Source organism: Haliaeetus albicilla, chromosome 8, assembly GCF_947461875.1.
Source record: "Haliaeetus albicilla chromosome 8, bHalAlb1.1, whole genome shotgun sequence".
Classification (NCBI taxonomy): Eukaryota; Metazoa; Chordata; class Aves; order Accipitriformes; family Accipitridae; genus Haliaeetus; species Haliaeetus albicilla.
In genome coordinates, this window is record NC_091490.1 from 31,840,380 (window position 1) to 31,858,256 (window position 17,877).

The window sequence follows — 17,877 nt, forward strand, 5'->3', positions numbered from 1 at the left end:
CAGAGATGGCTTCTGTGAGAAGCTGCTGGAAGCTTCCCCTGTGTCTGACAGAGCCAATACCAGCCGGCTCCAAGACGGACCTGCCGCCGGCCAAGGCCGAGCCAATCAGCAATAATGGTAGCGCCTCTGTGATAACAGATTTAAGAAGGAAAAAAAGTTGCAGGGCACACAGAAACCGCAGCTGGAGAGAGGAGTGAGAACATGTAGGGGAAACAACCCTGCAGACCCCCAGGTCAGTGAAGAAGGAGGGGGAGGAGGTGCTCCAGGCGCTGGAGCAGAGATTCCCCTGCAGCCCGTGGGGAAGACCATGGTGAGGCAGGCTGTCCCCCTGCAGTCCATGGAGGTCCACAGTGGAGCAGATATCCACCTGCAGCCCGGGGAGGACCCCACGCCGGAGCAGGTGGGTTCCCGAAGGAGGCTGTGACCCCATGGGAAGCCTGCGCTGGAGCAGGTTTTCTGGCAGGACCTGTGGCCCCGTGGAAAGGACCCATGCTGGAGCAGTTCGTGAAGAACTGCAGCCCATGGGAAGGACCTACGTTGGAGAAGTTTGTGGAGGACTGTCTCCCATGGGAGAGACCCCACGATGGAGCAGGGGAAGAATGTGATGAATCCTGCCCCTGAAGAGGATGAAGTGGCAGAAATAACGTGTGATGAACTGACCCCAGCCCCCATTCCCCGACCCCCTGCGCCGCTGGGGGGGTAGGTAGAGAATTTGGGAGTGAAGCTGTGCCCAGGAAGAAGGGAGGGGTGGAGGGAAGGTGTTTTGAGATTTGGTTTTATTTCTCATTACCCTGCTCTGGTTGATTGGCAATAAATTGAGTTAATTTTCCCCAAGTTGAGTCTGTTTTGCCCATGACAGTAATTGGTGAACGATCTCTCCCTGTCCTTATCTCGACCCACGAGCCCTTTGTTATATTCTTTCTCTCCCCTGTCCAGCTGATGGGCGGGGAGTGATAGAATAGCTTTGGTGGGCACCTGGCATCCAGCCAGGGTTAATCCACCACAGATAGGTGCGTGACCTCTGACAGTCTGGCAGGACCTTATGAACCAGCTGCTACTGGTTTGTGCTCCTAACAGTTAATATTTAAAATGCCCCAGTCACGCTGACTGATGAAGAGATGCTTTCACTCTTGCCAGGCAGCTAATACCACTTGCCTGTGTTCAGACCCTCTGATTTCTGTGGGAGTGTGTGATTGGTGGAGGGCTTCCTTCCTCTCGTGCATACATACAAACCCAGTCAGTGGACAAGCAGCCTGACCCAAAGCACTTACTCGGACAAGGATCACTGTTGCAAAAATCCATTTGCATGTCATTGCCTTCACATTTGTGGCCCCCAAACTGTGGGGCTGGGTCTGAGCAGTGGCGCGTTCTCTGCCTGCTGCCTCCTCCACAGGACACAGTGCAGGCACTCCAGCTGCTCCACGTGGCCCACTTCCCATCCACTGGCAAGAAAGGCATAGCATGGTACAGTTAGTCTCTGACATTAGAAATAACAAAGCAAATTAGTGTTACATCAGGGTAAAACTGACTGTAGGATGTTACTGACTCTCTCTGTAGAACATCTAAGCTACACAGGGATTTCTACACAGGGATTCCCAGGAGTGAAACTGGAGAAAAGCGTGACGTGTCTTTTAAATTACCTGTAAGCCTGACCAGAATCACGGTCAGGGATCACTCAGTCCTCAAGCTCAGTGAGTCTGATATTTCTAGGTATCTGTAAGCAAGTCAAACCATATAAAAAGTAGTCCCTGAAATTACCACACTGGGCAGATGGCTGGTACTAGTGCCATCCCCAAAACCCAGTCTAGTTGCAGCTGCACTGTCTGAAGATGTAACCATCACCACCTTCTCCCCCCGCCTTCCTAATCAACCTTTGATTTACTGGCTCAGCTGTTTATAGGAGTTATTACTAAATTATCTCATGTGAGCCAGGTTTGAGCAGTTGAATAGTATGGCCCTTGATCTCCCAAGATGTGGTGATGCAAACTGTTAAAAACAGGTATATCCATGTGAGCACTTGAGTTGGTGGCTGAGAAGAGGCTGATCAGTCACAAACTAGCTGTAAGCAATAGCATCCTCATCAGCAGCCCATCAAGCCAGAGAAATGTGCAACATTTAGCCCTCAGTTGCTTGACTACTGCAGGGTCAGTTCTCTCTTCTACCAGTTGACAGTTACAGTGGGGACTCAGCTTAGGATCTGGCATGTGCAAAATGGAGTGTGAAGCCAGAAGGATCTAGTCTGAACTGCTGCACATTCCATTTCATGAAATTTCCCTTTGTTACCCCTGCACTCAGCCAGATACAGAGGTCAGATTTCAAAAACTTGAGTTTTCCTATCCAGTCATGAAGGACTCATTGAAATGTGGAAGAAAAGGATAAATGAATAACAGAACCTAGGAAAATTTTAAAAAAGAAATGTTTAGGAAACCTGTAATTTAACTGCCAAGGATTTAAAATGCTGCTTTCGCACAGTGGCAGGGTAAAGGAAGAGAGGCAAGGATAGGAGAAGAAATCCCATGTGTTAGGTCTATAAAGGGATGCTAAAGATAGTGACAGGGGCCAGTGAAAACAAAAGGTTTAAATGAGGTTTTTTTCAGGGACTACACTTTTAGAACTGGAAAGCTTTCAATATAAAGTAGAATTTGGAAAGGAAATGACAAGTTTGTCATTGTTCTCTTTGTGTCCAATGCATCTTACCTGGGCAGCGTCTCTTGTTGCAAACCTGCATCTGTGCATCAGACCCCTCACAGTATGATCCATCATGGGAGGGAGGAGGGTTATTGCAGAGCCTCAGTCGTGTCTGAGTACCTTTCCCGCAAGTCTCGCTGCAAGGACCCCATGGCAGCCAAGAACTCCAATCACCATCAACTGCAAAGGCAGCACAGCTATAAAACTGTTTCAATTATACAGCTGCTTTAACATGAAATTACAGCTCCACAGCCTAAGGCAAAAAAGCTACATTGTTCAATATCAATAAATGAAATATTCTGAATAAGCCCTTGAAAAAACCTTTGCCTTGAACAACAGCTAAAATGAATCAACAGTTTCCAGAAGAGAGATCAATTCTTTCCTTTTTGTTTTCTGAATACATCACTTCACCTCACTACAATCTTGGAACAACAGAACTGAATCAGTTCTGATTGATCAGATCTGGTGTTTTCATAAGTTTTTGGCTCTGACTGTCCTGTGCTAGGCTGAAGGTCTCAGCAGGGGAAGGGGCATGCTGGCTAAAAGCTGGCACACAGCTTCATTGGCTAGCAATAAGCAGGAGCCAGAACTGATTTTGTTGCCAAGATCTAGAGAAATTAATCTCTCGATGGTGGATGAACATTTAGCATTGCAGTGGTAGCAAAGCCAGCGAAAAAGGGAAAAATCAATACCGTAAAAATTGTATAGAAGGAAACATGCCAGCAGTGAAGGGTTATGAATAAACTACAACCTGTCAAATGCAGGAAGTACTACTAAGACAGGAAGGAAACCTGAACATTCAGTTAGTTATGAGAAAGATGTTGCTGAAAATTAAAACAACAGAGAAAAACATACTGATAATGTCTTAAATTATTAACTATTATGTTTTACATGTTTTTTTAGTTTTTTTCTTTTTCATTTTAATTGGCTTTGCATGACAGAGTAGTGAGTGAGCATATGGGTAACAAACACTGAAAAACATGAAAATACAAAATTAACATTTTTATTGGGGTGGGGGGAAGAGAAATTGCTGAAAATTTTCCTTGCACTTACTTTTGTGACTTCAGTTTCCAAGAACTACTGCCATTCGATACATTACAAGCAATGTTAATATAAAAAAATTCAGCATTTAATTCTTTTATAATTTAATAATCTGAAACAAGCTGAGAGAATTTGCGTTTGGGGGGGGAATCTCTACAGAAAGCCCCTTATGCAACTAATTCTAACCAAATCTTCTCTTACCTGGGCAAGGCCTAATATTACACATGACTGAATCCACAGCACTGCCATCACAGGGCTTCCCACCATGCTGAGTTAGCGGGTTACTGCAGGTTCTGGTTCTGGTCCTGTTGCCTTGTCCACAACTCTTTGAACACTCTTCCCACAGCCCCCACTCCGACCAGTTGCCATCCACTAAGAAACAGAAAACCCCACAGTTTTAATTAAAAAATATTTTCAAGGTATTTATTGAGATTTCCTCTTCCTTTCCACAGAAGTAAAAACGAATTCTAACTTCTTAGAAAAACTACTATGTCACGAAGATCCGTGGTGATAACGGTTCACTGTTAGGGCACTTAACATAAGGTACATTAAAAGTATCAATTCGTTAAAGAAATACCTGGACACGGCTTATTGTGGCAGCTGCGTATGTCTGTATCGGGCCCCTCACACCTCCTTCCACCATTTGCTGGAAGAGGGTTGTTGCACTGACGGACTCGCTCCTGAACACCTTGACCACAAGTTACACTGCAAGCTCGCCATTCAAGCCAATCAGAAAATCCACCGTGCACTGCAGTGAGAAAAATTATGCTCTATTTGTAACGTGCTTGTGCTTATAACACTCCTAAATTGATACAGCAAAGTGAAAAATGCACTTCATAAGCCATACTTGGAAATCAAACTCCCTTCACATCTTCATTACTGCAGAAATATCTTACTACAGTTCAGAGAATACTTCAGCTGCTCTGAAATAGTTACTGCTTATGCTCCTAAATGCTTTTCTTTAGAGGTACAATTAAGTTATGTGTTCTGAGAATGGGATCTACTTCAAGACCCTTTCATTGTTATTTATGTCTCTCACTCCTTCACACTCATCTGTCTCACACAGCTGGATGAGCATAATGGAACAAATTTCATGGAACAAACCCACTGACATCGCAGATTAGGCTTAACATATACTTAATGCATATATGGAAGATAAGATAAAATCTCTTATCCATCATATATGAATAAGATACAATCTTGATCATAATTAATCTCAATTAATGCTGTAATCTACCAGTTTAATAGTCACAGTCCTATATTTTGTGAACCTACCCTGGACAGTCAGTGGTACTCTAACAAGAACAGATCCCATTAGATTCCTTGCTACACACTCATATTCAGACGTATCTTCCTTCTGTGCTGCAACAATACGCAAGGAGCCGTTAGACAGAACAGTCACTCTCTCATCGCTCACAACTGGATGACCTTGGCGGGACCATTTGATGGTTGGAGGAGGCTCTCCATTTGCCTGGCAGTTCAGCATTGCTGTGGCACCAGCTTCAATAACTGTCTCTACAGGTTCAACAGTAATGACTGGAGGACCTGAAAGAGAAAGGTTTCTTTAGGCAATAGCACATGGCTACGTTTTTTTCATTGTATTGAATATTAAAGATCTGGTCAGAACGGGGGCAAAAAATTCTTAAGTCAGTTTACTTTGACTAAAATTATTATTGTTGATCTTCCACTGTCAAAATATATGCAAGTTAAAATGACAACAATAGGCTTTTTTTAATATGTAGCAATCTGAGAACCAAAGTGGGGATTGAGGCTTGACTATATGAGCACACAGTCGTCTTTATTGCTAAAATGTGTTGTTTTTCATAAAACCTGCAGGAAGATGCTATTAATCATGTCCAGAGGCAACTGAGACATAAGTCACAGATCCATACTGCTTAAGGCTGTAATAGGAAAGGGATGTTCAGAAATTCTACCACTAGTGAAAAAAATAATTCTAAAATATAATTTCTGCCAAAAATAAAATACTGTCAGTGAAAGCTGGGATTAATCTCACATAAGTGACTTAATTTAAAAGTTAAAAGTCTAGTTTAGTCCAGTTGTAAAGACATCCTCTCAAGTCAACTAAGAGAAACAGGCCCTTTCAGAAGGTGATTCACCCCATTCTAAGTTGGTTTCTAAGATGAGGCTGAATCACCCTCTATATGCTTCTCATCTTTGACCTTAATCACTAGCTTAGACTAGACTCTTAAATATTAATGATGAAAGATGAGATGAATCTTAACCTACAGTGCACTACCCAACCTCCAAAACTTCAATGGGCACTACATACACCTATCCAAAGGTAGGTTATCGCTCCAATCTAGCAGCATTAAACTTATCACTTTCAGTCTTACTCTGGAGTGTTAGCGTCAGACTGCGTTCCACCACACCAGCATCATTGGTAGCCACGCACTTGTAGTCACCAGCATCTTCATTCTAAAGAAATGAAAACCAAATAGTCATATAACCTGTCAACATGTAATGAAGGTTTCAGTTAACAGTGCATCTCCTGCAGGTGAATTTTCTGCAACACATGGCATGCACTGGATCTTAAGAGGCACCCAGTTAGATTCTAGGGTATCCCAACATTTTGTTTTTATTAACATTAAGCTGATATTGTAAATTATTTTTACTGTTACTAATCCATTTTTTATTTCCTTCAACTCCTTAATCCTGAGGATAATTTTTTTTTTTATTTAAATGAACTGAAGGGAGCTGCTGTTTTTAACCCCATTCCAAAATACAGGCATTGGTTTATAGGGATAAGATGGGTCTTGCCATTCATGTTAGGAATTTAGATGCTAAGAAGTTTGCATGTGGAGAACACAATTGTTTTTCAGCTGATTTGACTGGGTAGAACCCAGGCTCTTTTAAGGTCAAAAGCAAAAGTCCCATTTAATTGGGCATGACCAGGATTTCGCACACCAGTGATTAGTATGTAGATTCAGTCTTTCTGACAATTAAAGAGAACAATAGCCCCCCCCCCCCCCCCGTTTGTTTTTTTTTTGTCACAGTAATTTGAGTCTAATTCTAGTCTGAATTAAAACAACATTTGTTAAAGGTAAAAGCAAAAGTGGATTAAATGTCTAGCCTCACTCTTTCAAAGTAATACAATCTGGAATACCTTTATTAATCAAGTACAATGCAGAAACACCTCATAACAGACCAGTGACTCACTACAGTGCCGTAGATAGCAAGAGAACCATTGTTAAGCTGTTGGATCCTGTTGCTAATCGGAACACCAACTCCTTTTTTGCTCCACTGGATGGTTGGAGGTGGATCTCCTCTGACTTCACAATTCAATATAGCATTGCCACCCAAGGGCTCAATTCGGCTAGAGTGGTAATCCCCTTTGAAGACCGGAGGCTCTGAAAAACCAAGTGATGGCAGAGAAATAGCAGAGTCAAAATAAAATGCCCTTAATGAAATTGCTGGTAGGCATCATTCATCTCTGACTTTCTGAAGTGTGAATTTCAATCTGTTTCAATTTTTTTCCATTTAGCCATACACAAGGTAACAAATACTAGGGGTAACTTTTAAACTGAAAGAAGGTAGATTTAGATTAGTTATTAGGAGAAAATTCTTCACTGTGAGGGTGGCAATTCACTGGAACAAGTTGCCTAGAAAGGTTGTGGATGCCCCCTCCCTGGAAGTGTTCAAGGCCAGGTTGGATGAGGCTTGGAGCAACCTGGTCTAGTGCAAGGTGTCCCTGCCCATGGCAGGGGGGTGGAACTAGATGATCTTTAAGGTCCCTTCCAACCCAAACCATTCTATGACTCTATGATTCTACTATCAAAACAGATGGCTGTGTGAAACTGTCCAATAGTGACCACAACTACTGTTATTTTACATACCTTTGACGTACACAAAACCAATAGCTTTGATTGAGCCAACTGTGTTTTCTGCTGTACATACATAGGTACCAGAGTCATCTTTAGATACTCTTTCAATAACAAGTTCACTGTGTCCATTTACATCATCATATTGTGCTGAAGGGAGAACACACAGTAAAGGGTTACTTCAATGATCTTAATCGTATACATCTCAGTGACTGGGATGTTGTAAGATTGTTTGAATTAGAGTGCTATTCAACAACACAGCTCAATGGCACTGTGCCATTTCATTTCTGAGACACCTCAGAAACGCACAGAAAAGTCACTGCTGTGACATTTGCCCACATGCATGTATTCATTTAAGTAGTCCCTTAATTTTGAGTTGTTGGATGCTGAGTAAATATCATCAGACACTGAATGTTCTTAATGCGTTACACTATTGGTGACAGAAGAGGAACAACTTCTTAATTATCTTCCTTACAGCTTTGTTTCAGAGGCAATTTAATGATGTGATTGCATAATACTGAAGATATTCCCCACACAAGCACTCCCTAACAAGTTTGTTCCCTCTAGATTATTTTTCCTTCCTTATCCTAAACTAATTGCAATGCTATGTGGGGGAAAACAACTCTAGAGCAGAACGCCCAGTAAGACCCAGTGTTACCCACCCGGAATGATGTTGTTGTTAAAGGTCCATGTTATTTTGGGTACAGGTATCCCAGTTGCTTTGCAAGTTAATCTGAGCTGTTCTCCTTTAGTCAAAGCTATATCTCCAGGCAGTTCAGTAAAAGCTGGAAGTACATGAACTATCAGGGTGACAGTGTGTGTGTCTTCTCCAGCAGCATTGTTAGCAATACAGGTGTAACTACCAGAATCTTCAGGCTGAAAGAAAGCATGTTGGGGAAATTTCAGCTGTCATACATCCTATAAAATGCTACCACCTGTAACAATAAGAGAATCTCAAAAGGTTTGGAGCAAGCATACAGCAGAAATGCTCATCTGAACACTTTCACTTCCTCTAAATTTGAAAGATGACCTACACTTCTTTTTGCCCTTCCTGAGAATTTATCACTACAAATTCTTCACAGATATTTTACTCCTCAAAGGATAATGAAACATTTATAAAGACTCTGGAACATTAAGAACAAGAAAACAAAATAAAACAAAGACTAATCCAGAAGTGGGTGAAAACTAAGAGAAGCAGGGTCTTATTACTGCTAAACCTGTCAAGTCATAGCTTAGATTTAGGGAACTTACAACAACATTGTCCAAAATGAGGTCTCCATCTGGCACAGCCCGGTATTTTCCTACTGACTGTGTTAACAGCATATTGTCCTTCTTCCAGTTTATTGTTGGTGTTGGAATCCCCTCAGCCACACAGGACAGAACAGCCTGGGAGTCCTCCGTGACTGTGTACTGCACATCCGTGCTGTGAATCTTGGGTGGAACTGTGAGAGCGTTTATTAAAAAGATTTACCTCCATGTATTATCCAAGAACTACTGTAAAAGCATACAATACTGGACTAAAGAAACCATTGCCTGGATCTTCTGTATTGTTTCTTGTCTCCATCAATGACCACCATTAAGCATGCCAGAGAAATGTGTGAAATACTTGTAACGAAGTATAAACCAAGTTAAGGAAATGTAATATTCTTCCTAAGTTCAACCAACTGGCTTATAATACAGCCAAATAAAACTCACCCATTAAGTAGCACAATTTTCCTGAACTTCTCCCTTACATCCTAGCTCCTTACCCTCCGTATGTTCGTGCTGTGATAACATACATTGTTTCCGTACAGTCCCACTTACTGTGCACAGCGAGTTCCATGCTAGAAGTGCTGGACCCTGCCAGGTTTGCCGCTATGCATGTGTAACGGCCAGCGTCACCAGGCTGTACAAACACAATCTGCAGAGCACCAGTGCTAAGACTTCTTCTTCTAATGGACTCCATTAGTTGCTGTCCATCTTTATGCCAACTGATCTCTGGCCCAGGGTAGCCTTCAGCCTCACATTGCAGAGTGACAGATTGATCAACAGGAACAACATATTTCTTGAGGTGGGACTTGATAACAGGAGGAACTGAAAAGAATTAAGAAAATTTTTAAAAGAATTAGACGTTGTAAGAAGCATGGAACGCTTCAGTTCTTAGTGAAAATAATACTAAAAGCATACTTTGATCCTAAAGTAGACAGACAACTAAACGGAATAAACCTCCTGGGCTCTATTCAGCATTACATCAAATAGGAAAGCATTAGATCCATTTCTATTGCTCAGAAATGTCTTTTCACCAGCAGAAAGCATGCACAAATTTCTTGCTGTAAATCACTACAGGAGTTTAAAAGATAATTTACCTTGAACTTTCAATTTGATCTTCCCCAGAGCAGTGCCAGCTGGATTTTGAGCAACACACGTATAAGTGCCAGCATCTTCAACAGTTGATTTTGCAATCTGTAAACTGCCACTTGGAAGAACCATATAACCGTTGCCTAGAACAAATATAAGCAAAGTATGACACTTCTGTGTGTGTGTGTTTTATTTTTGTTTGGTTTTTTAAACGAATGGGTTCCTTATATCTAAGTTTGAACGTTCCAAAAAGAGAAAATAAGCTTCTGAGTTACAGCAAGTAGGCTGGAGTTACAGGCTTTAAGAGGATACCTGTTGTGATTATATTGATGCCCTCCTTTTGCCATGTTATTACGGGTCGAGGTGTACCCGTCGCTTCACATGGTAGTAGAATGGGATTGTTCACAATGACATCCAGCACTCCTGGCTGAGTTTCGATAACTGGTGGTTCTGTGGAAAATACGGAAGATACTAAAATTGCATAACCTGAGAGTCTGAGAAGGCTATATTAGCAATGGCTGCATTCTGCCAACCTTACAGAGAGCTCAGTGAAAGTGCTTTTAAATATAACAACATGCTCAGCATGAGTATAGGTACAGAACACAGCCTTGCTTCATGCAATTTGCCATCACAGATACATTTTAACTTACCAAAAAGCAAAGAAACAAAAACCTTAAAAAAATAAATTACAGCAGCATGGACTGGGGGGCTCTATCCAAAGTACCAGAGTTGTAACTTTGCATGAGTAGTGACTTTGTAAATAATCAGTGTACCCACAAGACAATTCAGCTAAGCAAGACACTACTTGTGATGGTCCACTCTGGCCTCACCATTGCTCTGCAGCATACGTATGTATTTAAAGGGCGACGTTTACTGACAGAATGCACTTCCGCTTCAGCTTCCCATCCTACCCTGAACATGAAGAGTGGCATGTCTGTGAGCTGAGCCAGCTGCGTTCCAGGCCACACAGGTGTACCGTCCCGCGTGTGCTAGCTGAGCAGCAGGTATTTCAATAGCACCTGCAGCAGAGAGAGAGTGCATTAGAACATACAGCAGTATCCTGTATTCACAGTAAAACTGTCTTACAGCATCCATCTAAAGAGGTCTATATTTTTATTCTAAGGAATTGGAGAAGGGGTGGGGGGGGGGGAATTATTTACTTCTAGACGTGTACAATTACACCCTTTCACTGATTTTCTGTGGCTGAGCTCGTCACGCACAGTACCTGAAGAGAGAATTCTGTAGCCATCTCCTCTGGGAAGCAACTTTATGCCATTTTTGGTCCAATGAACTGAGGGGACAGGAACCCCTGATGTGGTGCAGGAAATTACTACTGGAGACAGCTTTGTTACCAAAAGGTCTGTGGCTTCATCTGCTATAGATGGGGGCACTAAAAATGAAGATCAGTGTAAAGGTTACTTGCCCATTTTCATTTTTATGAATTCTTGGAAATAACTTATCTTTTTTGGGAATACCAGAGACTTATGGATATCAGTATCATAAAAGAATGATATAAAAATCTCATCTCAACATTAGAATGCCCCAAAGAAATTCTGGGTGCCATACACATGTAATAGCAATATCCCCTCTACCTTGAACAGTGAGCTCAACTGCTCTTTGATCTTCTCCTGCATCATTTGACACAAAGCACTCATAGACAGCAGTGTCATCCACAGTGGGAGAAATGATTACTAAGGAACCTGAAGATAGAAGTCTGAACAAAGAAAAGAGAAGAAAGTAAAAGCCATTGAAATACTTCTTTTCTTCTCAGGTAATCAGACCACTGAATTTGCTGGCTATACAAGATTACATTTAAGCATGGCTAGATTTTTAAAGTGCCAAAATCATCCTTGAAAACTTTAAACCCATGGTGAAAAGAAAACAGCTCTCACCTGTATGTATTCTGGTTCTGGTCAACACTAAGCAGATGCCCATTCTTTTTCCAGCTAATTTCTGGTCTGGGAATTCCAGTGGTTTCACAAGGCAAAGTGGTCTGCACATTTACAGTAACTGTAATATTCGTATGTCCAGGAGCAATAGTTGGAGGAACTAAGGACAAACAAAGCCTAATTATTCAGAATAATTATATACATATGCCCCCACACCCCTCTCATACCTATATATATATAGAGCTGAACTGCCTGAAGACATTTACTTGATTTTTATAAAGAGTAACTTGACAGTAGTAAACATGTAGCATGGGGTGTGTCAAGTCTTTCTAGTTCCAGTGCACCGGGAATAAATATTTTCTTGTCATAAATGTTTGGGTTGTATTCCTAAGGCCATAAATTTCTTCCCTGTTTTTTTAACCAGAGCAGCTCAAAAGGGGCTAAATTTAAAATTGGATCCGGCAGAACAAGAAATATGATGTAACTGGACTTCAGACTTGTAAAAACACATATATTTATCTAAAACCAAAACTCTTACCAAGAACCTGCAGATCAATTCGTTTGCGTTCAGTGCCAGCTGTATTGGTTGCCATGCACACGTATCTTCCTGTATCAGTAATGTGTGCTGAGTGGATGTGTAGAGATCCATCCTCTAACATGGAATATCTGAAACAAAGCCATATATTTTTTTCTACTATCCAACCATAGGCTATCCTGGTAGTACAGAAGGAAAAGATGACTCAGGGTCCACAACAAATAGCCTGAACACATGGTGTCCTAATTTGGGCACATAGAGTTTTCTCATTTATTACTCTTATTCTGACTTCACTCTGTCCCAGCACATCCATTTTCCAGAGAAATTATGAAATCTAGCTGACATAGTGATTTCCACATAAATGATGCCAGATTTGCAGAAGATATCCAAAAGCCCTTTTTTATGGTTTCTCTTTTAACCTTAAAAAACTCTAATTAATGCTTGTACATTTTCTTTTTTCTTTGAAATATAACTGAATTCTTTAGCATTTGCTCAGTTCTAGAAAATGCAAAACTACTTCCCCTTAAAACAATCAGAAGACAGAAACCATTCACTGTAATAAAAGTTGATACTAGAACACATATAGAAAGTTTTATATATTAGAAACTACAGAGTACACTCAAGTAGCTTTTGGTCTGCATGAAATTACTTGGCTTCATCCCAAAACTCCATATATATAAAAAAAAATAAAGTTCTTTCACATTTACTGTTCAAAATCTTTAATATCGGAAGAATTATTACTACATTTGGTTGTCAAAGGAGTTTTTTGTCCTTTGTAATAAAAGCATGAAACCCTTGGTACCACTACTTTTCTGTAGAACAACTTCTTTGTATTACTGTTTCTATCACCATATTTTCCACATTTGGGTCTACAAGATGATAGTACAAATATTAGTTCTGACCTGTGAAAACAAAACTAATTTACAAATCAGAGGTCTAATTAAGCTTTCTGCAATTAATAATACATTCTTAAAAAACAATGAAGAATATTTATGCTGACTACTGGACAATACCTCGTATTGTTTCCAGTAAAAATAGCCCCATCCTTCCTCCATGTAATTCTCGGGGTTGGTACTCCTTTTGCAACACACTCCAGAACAGCAGAAGCATTTAGATGCACAACAGCAGTCTGAGGACTGCTTTGGATTGTAGGAGCCACTGTAAAGGGAGAATTGCTGATGATATAGAGAAAAAAACTTTATGCTGCAATGATTGAAACTAAACACATGAAAACAGATGCAGTAACAGGTATGGGGATCACTGCAAAGACAGAAACAAGTTTCTTACTATGTTGTGTAGTGCATGATAATTGCCATGATGCAGTAGGGAATGAAAAAGAAAGTTTGTCTGAAATGCATTGTAAAGATCATCTTTGCAAGTTACTGCAAAGGTTATCCTATAGCTAAAACAGGAAGCGATTTCAGCATATTTAATTCAGTGAAATAAGGCTGTGGTGATATCCTTGCTTCCTAATTACAAATTAAGGAGAAAAAAGACTTTTAATTGGACCAGTAAGGACAGTCGCTGTAATGCAGGTACACATGACTGGGCTGTGAACAGAACAGAAATAGGAAAAAAGTTTCTTATCATCACCCAGGTGTGAGAATAGAATAGTTTCTCATCAGACTAGAGGTGAGAAAATAAATAGGTTTAAAATTAAATTCAGGCCTATGGTAGTACAGGACAAGTATGGAGATGCATAGAGCCCTTCAAGCCCTACCTTCCTACTATCTCATGCTTACAGGTGCAGAGAAGCAGCCACAGTTTTCAAGTAACTTGCAAAACTGGTGGCCAAGCTAGCTATGAAACCTAGTCCCCCAAGGTGCCAGTCAAATGCTTTTAAGAATTTATCTGAATTCGTCCAAGACCATTTCTCAGTCCTGGATCTGGGTGTTCGTTCTGGATGTATCGTGACTCCGTATCAGGATGATGGCTAGATACACAGCACCTTCCATTAGCAGGAAGCACAGAGAGATGGAGAGTGAGCTGTGGCGAGTCCCCAACAGGTCCTTTAGTGTGGGGGACAACTGTTGACTCAGATGGTGGCACACATGAGGTAATACACATGGTCCCAACAGTTTAGACACAGCCTAAGTGGCCAACACGTGGCTAGAAAGAGACTACTAATGCTTCTTTCTTGCCATTTGAACTCCTGCAGAAATACCATCCAAAGATCAAAATGCACAAGACTGGATCCATGATTTTACCATGTACTGTCAGCACGAACTCCCTGGTCATTTTTCCTGCGATATTACTTGCCACACATGTATAGCTTGCTGTATCGCTGAGGTCAGCATTATTGATCTGCAGGTATCGCCCATTGGATAGGATTCGAACTCGAGGAGTTCCCTAAGGTGAAAGAGAGAGAGAGTTTGACAAATTTAACTTTACCATTGTTCTCTTTATGAAGATAGAGCATTCTTTCATTGCAGAGTAATAAAAGCCATGAAAGAAGGCCAAAGACAAACCAGGGACTTAATTCATTGCTGGCTTAACTTTGTTTACTTCCATGAAGATCATAGGGTAAACAATGTTTTAAAAAATTGTCATTGCTTAATGGTTCCCCCTTGAAACCCCTACTGGGACTTGTGCCTGAAAAAGGCAACTTTTTTAGGTTACATAGCCAAAGAGCTTTTGAATTTTTATAGAAAGGGGCAGCTAATAGCACACAATGGACATTACTTATTTTTTTGAAAAATCTGTGCACACTACAGGCAGAAGAAATACAAGTTTCTCTACACTGTTCTTCAGACATCACAGTCTTGATCAGGTGGGAGCCAGCATAAACTTAGCCTACTAAGTTTACTAGCCAGAAAGTTTACTAGCCAGCATTTCTGAATATGAGGATACCACTCTTCTCAGCTCTACAGTGACTCTACAGTGCCTGCTAGGTAGCCATTTGAAGTCAAAGCTTTTCTACCACAACCAGTCTGCATCATATCTGCATGAATGACTGACAGTAATATCAACTACAAGTTTTCAAAAACCTGACTGGATTAAAAAAAAACAGTAGAAAAAGAACAGAAACTCAAACTTTTCCAGTATGTGCTACCCACACTTCAGATAAAATTGAAAATTGAAAGCTGACATTCTTTCCCACCTACTCTTTTGGTTAGAAGATCTGAGAATAGCAACTACAACAGATAGGTGAAACTCCTCCGGTTCTGCACTTCTCTGCACTAGTACCCTACTATGCTGGTCTCATACTAGGCACCAACTCAGCAAGTCTACCAGTGCAGAATAAACAGCAGTGCTGGAGCCTCACAGGTGAAATGATTCACCATCAGAGTAAATTATAGACAGTCAGATTTGGAGTAATAACTGGTATTTCCTGTTGAAACGGGGAGCCAAAGGAACCTTAGTAGATATAGTAGATATATGGATGTAGATAGGAACTGTTTAATAATTATCTAGCTTATAGTGAAGTTAAAGAAATTTCAATAGAGGTAGACATGGCCCAAGAGGATGAGAAGTGATGCTGAATGTTTGCATTGTTGAGGCTGGCTGGGGCAGGAGATAGTCCCTGATAAGAAGCAGCAGTCAACCCCCAAGAACCAGCCAAGACCAGCCTTGTGACTTTTTGGAACTAATTTTAATATGAAGCGGGGATAGATCATGCCTATGTATAGGTGTATTGTGAAACTCTATGTATATGTAACACTTGACTGTATAAATTTGAAGCGAACTGCCGAGTCAGGCGCGCACGACTTTGGTGGGACTACCCCCCCGTGCCGCCCAGCGCTGAATGAACATACCTACTTTACAATCTCATTGATTGTGGAGTCTGTTTCCACATGTCACTGTTGAGTACATAGCCTATGCCATGGTTTCTAAACACAGAAGCATACAGATGACAAAAGACAAGCAATGAAGCTATCATGTAATCCTTATGCTCTACTCAAGGTATGTCAGAAAACCCATCTTTGAAAAAATACAAATTCAGCAATTCTTCTGGTGTTTAAATAAAGCCAGATTAGGTCAAGACACTCCTACCTACTTTTCTTAACACTCAATGTGCATTTCCAGATCAATGAAGGGTACAAGGACTCCAAAGCTGCTAGAGGCTAGATCTTTCTATAGTTCTGTGAGAAACTGAATTGTTACCTTGAGCTGTTTGTCTCAAAGATTGTTAAGTGTGAGAGACTGGACTGTCATCTCAAGCCATTCATCTCAAGGATTGTTTGATCTGAGAGACTGAACTGTGAACTATTTATCTCAAGCCATTTGTCTCTGGGATGGCCTGTTTAAGCAGGACACTCCTCTGTCCATAAAGATGATTACCAGGCCATTGAGGCATCCAGGGGAGAAAACAGGCTGACGAAGCATGCAGGAATGTGGAGACTACCATTCTCACGGAAACTGTAGTCTTTGAGGTAAGATACTGGTTTCTAGTGTTGATCATGTGAAGGTCGTGTGATAGACGAAACTTGCAGCGCAACAGTGCATGAACAGTACGTATGTGCATGCATCATCGAACTATGCCCTATAAAAAACACGTGGAGACAAGCCATGGTGTGCACCCACCACCGAAGAATTGAAGACTGAGGACCAACTGGATGCCGCTGGATCCATGGTGGTGACTATCCTTGCAACTCTATCCCAACTGCTTGTTTGATTTCTGCCTTTTCTTCCATTCTATCCTATCGCTACTATTTTCTACTTTTGATACTTTTGATAATAAAAGCTCTTTTGGGTATATGGCATTTGACCTTGTTTGTGTCTTAATCTCGCTCTTGGGATCATATCGAAACCTTCCCTGACATTGGATTGGGACAAGTTCTGCTACCAAAAATCATGGTGCTGCACAATTACATCATTAAGCATACAGAAGTCTAGAGTAGACCTCAAAATCTGCACAGTGGAAGACAACAAAACTAGGAGGAATGACACCCTCCACCACAAGGGTGTTTCACAAAAACCAGTGATGATTTAAATTGAAATAACACTGCAATGTGAGAACCTGACTTTCTCCAATTCTCTCTTGTCACCATGAAACCTCTATTTTTCCAAGATACGGAAGATGATATGTCACAGAGCACTTCTCTTTCCACACCCAAGGAGAGCTCTTTCTCACCTGCTTAGTATTAGTAGGCTGTTACATTTCTTTGAGTTTGAGAAAGCAACCAGGCATTCAGGAGGACACTAATGTTTTCCTGATATCTGGAGGATATATTTATATAAGCTAAGCTGAAGAATGAAAAGGATGGTAGGGACCAGAATAAACCCAAGTCTGCTACTTAAAATACATGTAACAAATTACAAGTGCCATGTCTGAACTAAATTTATAGCTTAAATTTAGTGCTGGAGGAGAGCTAACTCTAGAGATTGAAATTCCCTACTCTATTATAAATCAAAAGGCAGGGGATTGACCATACCACACAACCAAGATGCCTCAGCCCTTACATACTGACATGAATTCATGAGGCAAGAAGAAAACTAACATTGCAAAAGTTAATTCACAGGTTATCAGCTGAGTACCTATGTCTATCATAGTGTTCCTCTATTGCTTTGTTTTCTGGTGAATTTTGTAACCCTGGCTTCTTTTCAC

General features: G+C 40.9%; 1 protein-coding gene across 1 annotated transcript in view; it reads right to left on the reverse strand.

The window, feature by feature from the left end:
* HMCN1 (hemicentin 1) overlaps nucleotides 1-17,877 on the reverse strand; it is a 210,070-nt gene that overhangs the window by 24,098 nt on the left and 168,095 nt on the right. Inside the window, exons 72-91 of the mRNA XM_069789569.1 lie at nucleotides 14,537-14,678; nucleotides 13,343-13,487; nucleotides 12,333-12,460; nucleotides 11,798-11,954; nucleotides 11,498-11,619; nucleotides 11,131-11,295; nucleotides 10,817-10,924; nucleotides 10,218-10,355; nucleotides 9,914-10,048; nucleotides 9,372-9,641; nucleotides 8,820-9,010; nucleotides 8,231-8,444; nucleotides 7,584-7,718; nucleotides 6,907-7,097; nucleotides 6,084-6,165; nucleotides 5,005-5,274; nucleotides 4,307-4,477; nucleotides 3,931-4,101; nucleotides 2,698-2,868; nucleotides 1,272-1,442 (exon numbers count right to left, since the gene is read on the reverse strand). Of these exons, the coding sequence (XP_069645670.1) occupies nucleotides 1,272-1,442; nucleotides 2,698-2,868; nucleotides 3,931-4,101; nucleotides 4,307-4,477; nucleotides 5,005-5,274; nucleotides 6,084-6,165; nucleotides 6,907-7,097; nucleotides 7,584-7,718; nucleotides 8,231-8,444; nucleotides 8,820-9,010; nucleotides 9,372-9,641; nucleotides 9,914-10,048; nucleotides 10,218-10,355; nucleotides 10,817-10,924; nucleotides 11,131-11,295; nucleotides 11,498-11,619; nucleotides 11,798-11,954; nucleotides 12,333-12,460; nucleotides 13,343-13,487; nucleotides 14,537-14,678 (3,277 nt within the window). The remainder of the gene's footprint in view (nucleotides 1-1,271; nucleotides 1,443-2,697; nucleotides 2,869-3,930; nucleotides 4,102-4,306; nucleotides 4,478-5,004; nucleotides 5,275-6,083; nucleotides 6,166-6,906; nucleotides 7,098-7,583; nucleotides 7,719-8,230; nucleotides 8,445-8,819; nucleotides 9,011-9,371; nucleotides 9,642-9,913; nucleotides 10,049-10,217; nucleotides 10,356-10,816; nucleotides 10,925-11,130; nucleotides 11,296-11,497; nucleotides 11,620-11,797; nucleotides 11,955-12,332; nucleotides 12,461-13,342; nucleotides 13,488-14,536; nucleotides 14,679-17,877) is intronic.